At 45.7% G+C, this 11,118-nt stretch overlaps 1 protein-coding gene across 2 annotated transcripts in view; it reads left to right on the top strand.

Annotated features, from left to right (window-relative positions):
- The first annotated feature begins 87 nt into the window (after nt 1-87).
- The window catches only part of wee1 (WEE1 G2 checkpoint kinase), a 61,990-nt gene continuing 50,959 nt past the window's right edge, over nt 88-11,118 (top strand). Inside the window, exons 1-5 of one of the 2 annotated variants that reach the window (XM_056598935.1) lie at nt 88-1,168; nt 1,624-1,841; nt 2,261-2,327; nt 10,149-10,321; nt 10,599-10,867. In XM_056598935.1, coding sequence (XP_056454910.1) covers nt 686-1,168; nt 1,624-1,841; nt 2,261-2,327; nt 10,149-10,321; nt 10,599-10,867 — 1,210 coding nt within the window. In that variant the 5' untranslated portion in view covers nt 88-685. The remainder of the gene's footprint in view (nt 1,169-1,623; nt 1,842-2,260; nt 2,328-10,148; nt 10,322-10,598; nt 10,868-11,118) is intronic. The other variant, XM_056598934.1, reaches the window with a different exon arrangement.

The following is an 11,118-nucleotide window of genomic DNA, read 5'->3' as shown; positions in this document are numbered from 1 at the left end:
AACAATGCGTGTAAGCAGCTTATACACGGGTTATAATAGACCTGTGATGTGATCACATCACAAAGGTGAAGGCTTTTGTTCGCGCCACATTGAAGAACCCATCACCGGTGACGTAGTACGTTCCAAACGTCCTTGGAACGCCCATCTTTCAAACTTTCAAGCCGCGCTCCTATTGGCTGAGAAATACCACGTGACAAACGGTCGCGGGAAGTATGTTGCCACGCGCGTGATAGGAAGGAGCAAGGAACCAGTTATTCATAAGTCGGTTTGGTAAACATTTCAGTCAACAGACTTACGGACTTCTTAACTTCTTGTGGAAATACGACATTACAAGAGAAGTTGCCGGACCGCATTTCCTGTGCGGCGACTAGGGGTTCTCTAACACAAGTATTCCGCTGTCCTGGTTCGTGTTTCGGAGTGGATGGGCGTGTTTTATTACTCAACATGTCGGCCAGGTCGTGGATTAAACTTTAAACTGGTTTCTGGACGATTCGTTAAAACGTATTTTATTAATCACAACGTAGTCTTACGTTAGCAACCCTGATCAAAACTCTAAACCGGGTTCTGGAGTGTTCGTTAAACCATATTTTATTAATCAACGTATTGTGCGTTAGCAGTCCAGATCACTTTGAGTACCGTGAGATCAGGTCGCCAGGAGGGGGCTGAGGTCGGCTTTACCCAGAACATGTCGGGTTACGGGCGCCCTCGGCCCGGGACGCCGTCCCCCAGGACCCGGCCCCTCTGCCAGAAGCTTCGCTTCACCTCTAGCGACGGGGAGGACGATGAGGCCATCGAGGACGTGAACAACAGCACCGGGGCCGAGTCGGGCTTCACCGAGCTGGACTCCCCGATGCATGTGCTTCGGGACGCCGGGGAGAAGCGTCTGGAGGGCAGCCCTCTGAGTCCGCTGAGCCGGGCCCGGGAAGACGACGGAGGGCTCTGGGACGAGGAGGGCTTCGGCTCGCCGTCCTTACACTCCCCAAGCAGCGTTATCTTTGCAAACTGCTCGCCTTCTCCGCGGAAGAGTTCTCGTCTGTTCTGCGGGTCCCCAGAGCCCTCCTTCGTCCAGGACGAAGCGTCCAGCTCACCGATCCCGGACTGTCCCGACACCCCCCCGCACAAGACCTTCAGGAAGCTCCGGCTGTTCGATACTCCCCACACGCCCAAGGTTTGTATATTGCACCACCACTTGAACGACGTGTATATGTTTTACCACTCATAAGGTCCCAAGGACTTAATTTATTCCAAGTGGTCAGCTGGCTGGTCGTACGATGCAGATTTTCATAGGTTTTTCTTAAGAAGCATTATTGGTTTGATAACGAGTATCGACCCCATGACCTACTTTAACTTCAAAAGTCCTCTGCTTGCATAACGTCGACGTCAAGGAGGTGTTTTGTGTCTCGGCATGACTTTTGGAACAGTAACGTTACGTCATCCAATTTATATGACATGCCCGTCAAAAAGTTTGTTTGCGTAAAAATACATTTTGAATGGATACAGCTCTGAGCAATAATCCGACTTTATGTTTTGACGAGCTGGCCAAGTCTCTTCAGTTAATAGTATCCTGTTAATATTCAAACACTATCCTGGGCTATTTGTAACGACCATGTTGTCCTCCTCCAGAGCCTGCTGTCCCGAGCCCGGGGCTCCAGTGGGGGGCCCTCCAGCCGGAGAGTGGCCCTGTTCAAGAACAACGAGCAGGCAGGGAAGGCGGCCACAGACGGCGGTGGCAGGAGAAGCCAGACACCGCTGGTCAACTTTAACCCGTTCACCCCTGACTCACTTCTCATCCAGTCGGCCACGCAGCAGAGAAACAACAGAAAGCGAGCTCACTGGAACGAGTATGTCTCACACACTCCCATTACCACATAAGCGTCACCTTTACCCATCAGAACACCTTGTTTTTACAGAATAGGCTGAGACTGTCGCTAGATGTTATCTGCAGTCACACTACCACCCATGATTTGAATTGCAAACACCTCTGCCATGTGTCAACATGTATTGGGACAACAACATCGATTTCCCTGCCTTATAGCAAAACCTTTATTTTTTTGATGTAGGCAGGTTTAAAGTCATTGTTGTTGTTGAAAACAGAATCATCTAAGCCTGTTTACTAGGCTGAAATGGGGTGAAAGGGGTTTGGCCTGAAACAAGACCTCATGGTTATTAGTGAATTCTGCCATGTGCTTGTGAAACCCGCTCAGTGCTGTCCTCTGCTGGACAGAATCTTTAACAATGATCTCTATTGTTGTCCCTCCAGCTCCTGTGGGGAAGACATGGAGGCCAGCGACTGTGACGGGGAGGATGACATCGTTCCTCCGTCTAAGGTAACTTTAGGCTCCAGTGAGTTGGATGACTTAAGGCTGTGTATTCTCATTGGATGATACTAGTGGAGATGACTGAAAGCTCTGTATTCACATTGGATGATACAAGTGGGGATGACCGAAGGCTCTGTATCTCTTTGGATGATAGTAGTTGACAATACCACCTACATGAATGAACCAGTCAGAAAATGTTATCAAGCTTTACTAATTGCAATCACTTAGAATTTGTAGTCATTTTAGGTGTTCTTCTAGTTTCTACCCCCCCCCCCCCCATATAGTAGTGCTTGGTGAAAAAAGGTTAATAATGGAAATTGTATCGTGTTATCTATCGTTTTCTGTGGTTGAATTATCCAGAAAAATGAACTATTTGACCAGGTCATACTTTATATGCAGCGTGACTATGCACCAAAGGTATTATTTGTTTATCCAAAGTTCAATACAGCCTACAAACGGGAAGTCTGTGGCATTAGAACAGTGAATTCAGTTCTCATTTGAGTAAATTCTTGGTCCCTATTGTGGATATAGACAGGCTGCTCTCCGTAGACCGTATCACAGGCAAAAACATGAAGAGATTGAAGTGTGTTAGGTTAAATCAGGGTTTAGGGCATAACATCAGCGTGTTTTGGTAAATTTTAATATTTTTTTATATATATAGTCGAGACTTTATAACGAAAAATGTTAGATGGTGTAAAATTCACGTCATGTATGTTAAAAAGTATTCGTATGTTATGAAGATAATAAATGGGCTAGTATAACTTTCAGCTTCTTAAAGAGGCAGTAACTCATAGTAGAACGCTGTGGTGTGTGTGTGGATCGTTAAGCAACGTCTGAGCAGCAATCTATTTAATGTCGATGTCATCGTGAGGTTTTTTTTACGGACACCTATAATTTAACGCTGCGGTGTGTGCGTGGTGCATTTCACATGCAACAACGCTCAGAACTACACAACGACGGTACTAAAGAAGTATCACAAAGTCGGCATGGTTCGTAACCATGGGGGTAACACGCCCCCCTCTTCCCTAAACTCAACCCAAAACACCTTTTATTAAATCTCAATATTTAAAATAAGATCGTCGTAATGTAATGGAAATTTCCTCTCAATCGATATGATAGATTATATAGGTTCATCCACTACCCACCAAATCCCGATAACTATAATAGTTTAAAACTAAACAAATAGTTTCTGAAGTCCATGTTTAGAGGGTGTTTAATTGGTGCTAAGAGATGCAAGTCCCCAAAAGAGGGCCATAGAGGGATCAGGCCTTTGGTTCATGCTGCCATCATGCACATAGTGGAGTTTGAACCTAGACCCTTTAGGCTGGGAGTTCTCTACTGATGAACCGGTTGATCAGCCACCGATCAATGTCAGCGATATTCGCCCAAAAGCCTTGATCAGTGATTTGCCGAACTCGGAGGCCGATTATGTGATTCAAACTACTGTGCCTCGGCGCTGCCACTAGGTTCAGTCACCGAGAAGGTGATGATATCCTGCTTTAACGCAACTCATCTTGACTCACAATGAAGGCATTATTCACTTAAAGGACAATTACGGTATTTTGAACATTGAGCCCTCCTCTGGTTTGTTTAGGATGAAATAGAGTGGGTGATACCGAAATTTGAACTATTAGTCCTTTCTCGGGTATTTGGCTCATTTTGAATCGCTCCTGCCTGCTTCACAATGGTTGTCTGTGTGCATACACCAACCTGTCAACCCAGCAACCCTAAACGTTCGTTTTCAAAAATGTGCAAGTAACCGAGTGGTTAGTGGCATTCGTGAAGTTTTTAAAAAAATTATCGGCGCAATATATGGTTTCTGTCGTGTTTTATTGCATATTTATCGCCAGTTGATTTCAGTTGGAAGACTCATTACTGCTCGCTGATATTACTCCGCCGAACCGGAAAGGTGGGCTGTTTACGTTGGTTAGAAGTCTTGTACCGTGACTTGAGCACCTCGGATTAGGGAAAATTACTGAAAATGGAATATGAAAGGTGGCTTCTGGAGGACGCACTCGATTTTGATTTTGACGGCAGAGGATATCGGTTTGAACCTGAATACACCCAAGAGGAGCTACGGGAGATGGAGGCTAGGGCTACGGAGGCGCCTGAAGCTCCGGCTGAAGCGGTCCCCAGGATCACGGGAAATTGGTGGTGTGCCTGTGGGAAGTGCAGGCAGATGCCGACGGAGCACGAAAGTAGGTGCTGCACGGAGTGGGACCTTGTCGTCACAGCTGGTATGGCCAACCTCAATGTAACCATCGTAACGCAGCGAGCGGAAGTTTATATGCGGTTGTGAGGTATCTGAAAAAATAGTTCCAATTAGCAACTAACACGGATGGAAACCATATATTGCGCCAATAATTTTTTTAAAAACTTCACGAATGCCACTAACCACTCGGTTACTTGCACATTTTTGAAAACGAACGTTTAGGGTTGCTGGGTTGACAGGTTGGTGTATGCACACAGACAACCATTGTGAAGCAGGCAGGAGCGATTCAAAATGAGCCAAATACCCGAGAAAGGACTAATAGTTCAAATTTCGGTGTCACCCACTCTATTTCATCCTAAACAAACCAGAAAGGGGGCTCAATGTTCAAAATACCGGAATTGTCCTTTAACCATACAAAGAGCTTCTGTTGATCCGGTTATAGGATGCAAAAACCAACCTGCATCTCACCAGCCTTCATTCTCCCCCTGGTTTTGTTTTTTTATGTAGGTTTGAGCTAAAAGTAGTAAACCTAGACGTGTTGTTATCCGCCCTTGTGGTTGGTTTAAGTTAGTATCTTTAACCTGATGCCACCTTTAAGCTCCACGCTTAATCACAAGTCACAATTTTCCAAAATCCAAGACCTCATAACGGCGTTGTAGCGGGTCACCCAGTCTGAGCTTGCTTGCACCTTTCATGGGCACAGATATCAGGAAGAATTTGTTTGTAACGCCGAATACAGTATACTCTTCCTTTGCTGGTTAGTTATATTTTATTCTCAGCGTTCTTGCACTGTCAAACATGCCTTATTTGAAACTTTTTCCCGGCATGGTCCTCGAGTTTATACTGACCGAGGTAATATACCGTCTTGATTTCCCACCCCAATGCCACATTCTCGAAATCTACACATATTGGGGGTTCCATTTTCTTGTAAATGAGATTAGACGGCATTGCGGTACCAGGGGCAGGACTTGGGTAGAGGACTTTGTAAATAGTTCTTCTCTGAATCATGACCTTGCAATGTTGGTGATTTTCCGCACATAATAACTCTAAAGAGGTCTCCCTGTGTAGTAACGACCAAAACATCAGGTCACATGTCCCGCCTGCTCCAGTGAACCAAGAATGCCGGTTCCTTGAAGAAGGGAGAATTTACCCCCTCGGTTTTACACAGTCAGTACTAGGGATCGGCACGAGTAGTAAATTCCAAACTCGAGTGATCGAAGGAATTCCTCGAGGATCAATCAAGTACTCGTTTAATCAAATCTATTTTTAGAATGCAACGCATCTGCAGCAGGAATAGGCCTAATGATGAACTGCAATATTACCAACCAAACATGTAATGCTTATTCTCCATCAAAACAGTCTGAGTTATCAGAGTATTCATTATTTATCTTTGCAAACGTTCAAAACACATTTTCCTTACAAAAATAAATATGCGTCTCACAATTTAAATCACGTCGAACCAAGGCCTGTAACAGTTTAAAAAAAACAAAAACGAAACAAGTAGCCTAACCATTGCAAATAATTTAAAGCTGCAAATAAAACGGCAGCAAATGGACTATGGAAATACTCAGCGTTGTAATCTTCTCTACACGGCCGGTATTACAGCTGCGTCTTGTGGCGGTGAAAATAGCCGACACACTTCAGGGCTCCAGAGTGCGCCTAATTTGGGCGTACATGCGCCTAGAATTCAGAGTAGTGCGACCAAATATTTTATTTGGGCGCACCGGTGCGACTGAAAATGTATCTGGTATAATTATTATTATTATTTTTTTTTACAGAGCAGTCTATTCATAATATTGTAATGACCACGGAAGAGGCAGTGAATGAAGTATTGCTTAGACAGCGATTTATTAGATACCTAATAAACCTTTGGAACACGCAAGACCGGTAACAATAGCAACGCCGGTAAACAAACCCGCAAAGCCCAATCCAGGGGCCTGTACTACGAAGCTCGATTAGAGGGTTAGCGAGGTATGTTGAGCTGAAAGCCTGGGTTAGCTGTACCATGAAAGTCGATCTCTTTAAGTCCCGAGTATCACTATGGTGACTTACGCTCACAACCAAACCTGGTCGGGAGCAGCTTTTCAGCGAGTCTACCAGGAGATCGGCTACTTATACCGGCGTCCGCAGCTTCCTAGCCCCTCCTACGATAATGGCGTCACCATTTGTGGGTGTTCCCATGGACCTCGGCGCACTTATCGTACAGGCGTCTCTCCGGAGACAGAGGGTTTTTCGGTACAAAACCGATCCCTTGGCATTGTCTGACGATATTCTTTATGAGAGATTATTTAATGGTCAATTATTTTTTGAATGGTCAAAATATTAATAATCAGTGGCGTAAATATCGACGGTGCAACCGGTGCAACAACTCAGCGCAAGGCAGGCACGGCCCAACGCCTCCCCCCCCTCAACAACTTGGGTGCACCATAAATATGTGCTGGTGCACCCAAACAAAAAATCTAGGCGCAGCAGTGCACCCAAGGAAAAAGTTAGTCTGGAGCCCTGCACTTGGTTGCTGCGGGTCTGCTTTCCCGAACTCACCGTTGTGTTTCAGGAGCATATGTTTCCGCATAGTACTTGTAGTACTCTGGTAGCTCGATTTCGCTTGGCATATTTTACATTTCACCTTATGATCTCCTATTTCTTTAAAGTACTTCAATTCTTCCCTGCGCTTTGCTTTAACCCCCATCTCTTAACTTTTTGAATTCTGGCGTGCCTGCACACGGCACGGAACGTGCCACACAGAAATGGATACATTTCATTTGCTTTGTGCCCAAGGCATGAGTTAGTGGCGCCGCACAGAAAATGTATACATTTGCTTCAGAAAACTTTGTGTGTGTGTATATGCAAACTCGAGTTTGCCTGTCCACCAACCGAGTTAATTTGTAACGAGGAGTACTCGAGTAATCGATTCCTCACGCCCATCCCTAGTCAGTACGTTAACATGCACAGCTTAATCAGATCAAGGCCATAGTTCGATTATGCTCCTCAATCGGACAACTGCAATTGTCCAAGTATACATGGCAGTGAGAAAATCGATTTAATTGGCCAAAGCATTTCTTTCCCCGGTACGATAGGTGGTGCTGTTCCCATTTCAACTAGTGGTAATAGAGCCACTGGTTGACCTCTCTTACATCACTAGCAACGACTAACTCAGGGCCTAGGCCGCAATGCATTCGAGAAAGATGTTTTCAGTAGACGGCTGTCAGTTCACTTCGGGTCCATGTCTTTTCTCCGACGCTCCATTGTTCCGACCTCACGGTCATATGAGGACGGAACAATGAAGCGTCGGAGAAGTGGACCCAAAGTTAACTGAGAGCTGTCCCGCATACGGCAACAATCCCTTTCTCCTCTATGTCGCGTTTCAATATGGACTTCAGAGAGTCAAAGCAAAAGTTCCTTTACCCCAATTCCTTCTCTACTATGGCCGAGATAACCCTCACTACGAGTATTTACTTGTTGCTGAAGTACCAGAGAGTCAGAGAACCCTGACGTAGGTCTTTTAATGATTCAGTAATATCAGAGAATATCCCCGTCAGTCGGCCCGCGGCGCAAGTGAATTAGAACTAAAGATTGTAAAAACATTTATTTTTGACAGATGTGGCCCGAAGTTACTAATAGACAACCTCAGTGATGACCAACATTTAGAAAGACAATGTAGGCCTACTTTTAATTCATCCTTGGGTGAAATCGAAGTGTTACACCTTTTCCTGCTGTCGGCTCCAGACCGTAGTCGAGGAGCACAGGAGCAGACGATTCCCTCCAGGCCGATGTTCTCTCGGGGTAATACTCTTCACTTTGACCGGCAGTGGGTCTGCTTATAGGTACGGAATGAAGTGGGCCCCTGATTATTGACAGGCTGGGTACTTTATTCATAGTTCCAACTAACTTAACAGTACACGTCGTTTCGACACACAACTGGAATCGTTCATTCACTAACCCGCTGAAGTCACACACACTGCATTCTCGTGCACACCTTCTTAAATAAATTGCCGTCTCTTGTTTCCGACGGCAACAACAACATGAACTATTGTCTCCTGATACTTACGGATCACGGCCCCCGGTAAAGATCCCGAGCATGCGTAGAACGCAAAATATCCGAATCCATGCATTCCGACCCGATTACATGCACACTTAATTCGACTAACAATCGAATAATATGTGTGTCTTAATTAGACTATGAGTAACTCAAATCGATTATAGTGTGACTAAGGTGTATGCATGCATCTTAATAATTCAATCATAGTTGGACTTACCAAATAATTTGATTTTCTTGAGGGTCCATGTTAACGCACTGAGTGAAATTGTAACATCTGCCGAGCAGCGACCGTAACTGCTTGGCAGTGTAAATACCTTCTGAATGGTTGTGTGCTGCTGCTAGCACACTACCCTGCCAATCAGCGGAGTATGTGGGAGGGGCCCGACTAGTGCCAATCGATGTTAAGGAGACTTAATGCAGACGCACACACTACTTACTGTCTAGTGGCAGTAGTCTTCGCGGTGTGTTTCATTACAACTTTTCTGCCTGAAGGGTGCAGCCCTTCACTAGACTACAGTCCCTCTCTGTTATTAAGGCTGGGGTAAACATTATTTATTAACGATTTATCGGGCGAGTAATTTTATCGATTAGTCGACTAATCTAATGACTAATTGGACGATTATCTATTTTTCTGTTGCTCGATTAATAAAAACCATAATGTATCTCAAATAAATACCAAAAAATTCGTAATAATATACTTTATTTAATACGGAACCCGTAAAGGGACATGAAAAAAATGTGTGCGTATACTCTCTTGCGCTCCGCCTCCAACTACGAGATGGTTAGTTACATCTTTCCTGCTGTCGGCTCCCAGACCGAGGAGCACAGGTGATACGTTCCCTCCAGGGCCGATGCTCTCTCGGGGGCATGACCCTTCACTTTGACCGACAGTGAGTCTGCTTATAGGTCGGAATATGATGGAATGAAGCGGCCACCGATTCTTGACAGGCTGGGTACTTTATTCTTACACACAACCGGACTCGTTCATGACTTCACTAGACTGACACGCACGCTATCGCTCGCTCTCCTCGCTCGTCCACCTACTCGCTGACGACACACACACACACACACACACACACACACACACACACACACACACACACCACACACACACACACCACACACACACACACACACACACACACACACACACACACACACACACACACACACACACACACACACACACACACACACCCACCCACACACACCCTGCCAGTGATATGCGCACGATATTTCCCCGTGCTCATGAGATACTTTCTCGTGCGCACGAGATACTTTCTCGTTTGAGATGCTCCAACATTGCTGTCGTGCTCTTGTGATATGCCAACTCCATTTGGCAAAGAGTGCAAATCACAACACCTTTCCGTTTAGGATTTAACTTGAAGTATTTCCATACCTTTGATGATTTCGTGCGCGGACATTTTCCTTTATTGTGACTTTCGTCCATTTCTCTGTCGAAAATCGTCTACGGAGAAATTTGACGTCGACGAATTTTTGACGTCGACACGTCAACGTCATCGACGCGTCGCTACAGCTCTACTGGTTATGAGTCTAACCGTGTCCTGCTCTTTCTCAGAGGATCACCATGATGGAGAGCAACATGATGTCTCGCTACATCTCAGAGTTCCACGAGCTGGAGAAGATCGGCTGCGGGGAGTTCGGCGCCGTCTTCAAGTGCGTGAAGAGAATTGACGGCTGCATCTACGCCATCAAGAGGTCGAAGAAACCTCTGGCTGGATCTGTAGACGAGTAGGTTCCACCTACATCTCCTTTTGTGTTCATGTAGTCCTTCTTCAAATAAGGATTTCCTTAGCTCTACTGATTATTTGGTTGGATTAGTATTTGAAGTACGAGTCTTTATTGTGCATTATTAAGTACTTTATAAGTGAGTTTTGGAAGGTGCGGTTTATAATAGTAGGGTTAAGCAGTCTCCACCGCCCCTGTCCACTAGATGTCAGTCCCTGAGCCCAGACCCGAGGTCCTGTCAATGACCTGTGTCTCCACCACCTCCTCCACTGCTCTACAGGCAGAACGCCCTGCGGGAGGTCTACGCCCACGCTGTCCTGGGCCAGCATCCCCACGTGGTGCGCTACTACTCGGCCTGGGCAGAGGATGACCACATGCTGATCCAGAACGAGTACTGTAACGGAGGCACGCTGTCGGACATCATCTCGGAGAACTACCGCCGGCTCTGCTACCTCACAGAGCTGGAGCTCAAAGACCTGCTGCTCCAGGTCACACGCGGCCTGAAGTACATCCACTCCACGTCCCTGGTCCACATGGATATCAAGCCCAGTGAGTGCCTCAACGCTCCACCGTCCTTACTCGTATGTCTCTGCTAAATGAAGAACTGGAGAGCATTCCTGCCCAGCCTGATGTTACACGTGTGTTATGTAATTTACATTATTAGAGTGGCCGCCAGGTGGTATCTATTATATTGAGTTTTGTTTAAAAACAAATGCAAGTTACTCTTGCTGTATAATTTACAGCATGGGCTGAATATATTGCGGGCAGTATACCTGAAGCACCTAAATGAGGATACATGG

Source organism: Gadus chalcogrammus, chromosome 9 (assembly GCF_026213295.1).
Source record: "Gadus chalcogrammus isolate NIFS_2021 chromosome 9, NIFS_Gcha_1.0, whole genome shotgun sequence".
Lineage (NCBI taxonomy): Eukaryota > Metazoa > Chordata > Actinopteri > Gadiformes > Gadidae > Gadus > Gadus chalcogrammus.
The sequence above is the reverse complement of the archived record's forward strand: the minus strand, read 5'-3'. Positions and strand labels throughout refer to the sequence as shown.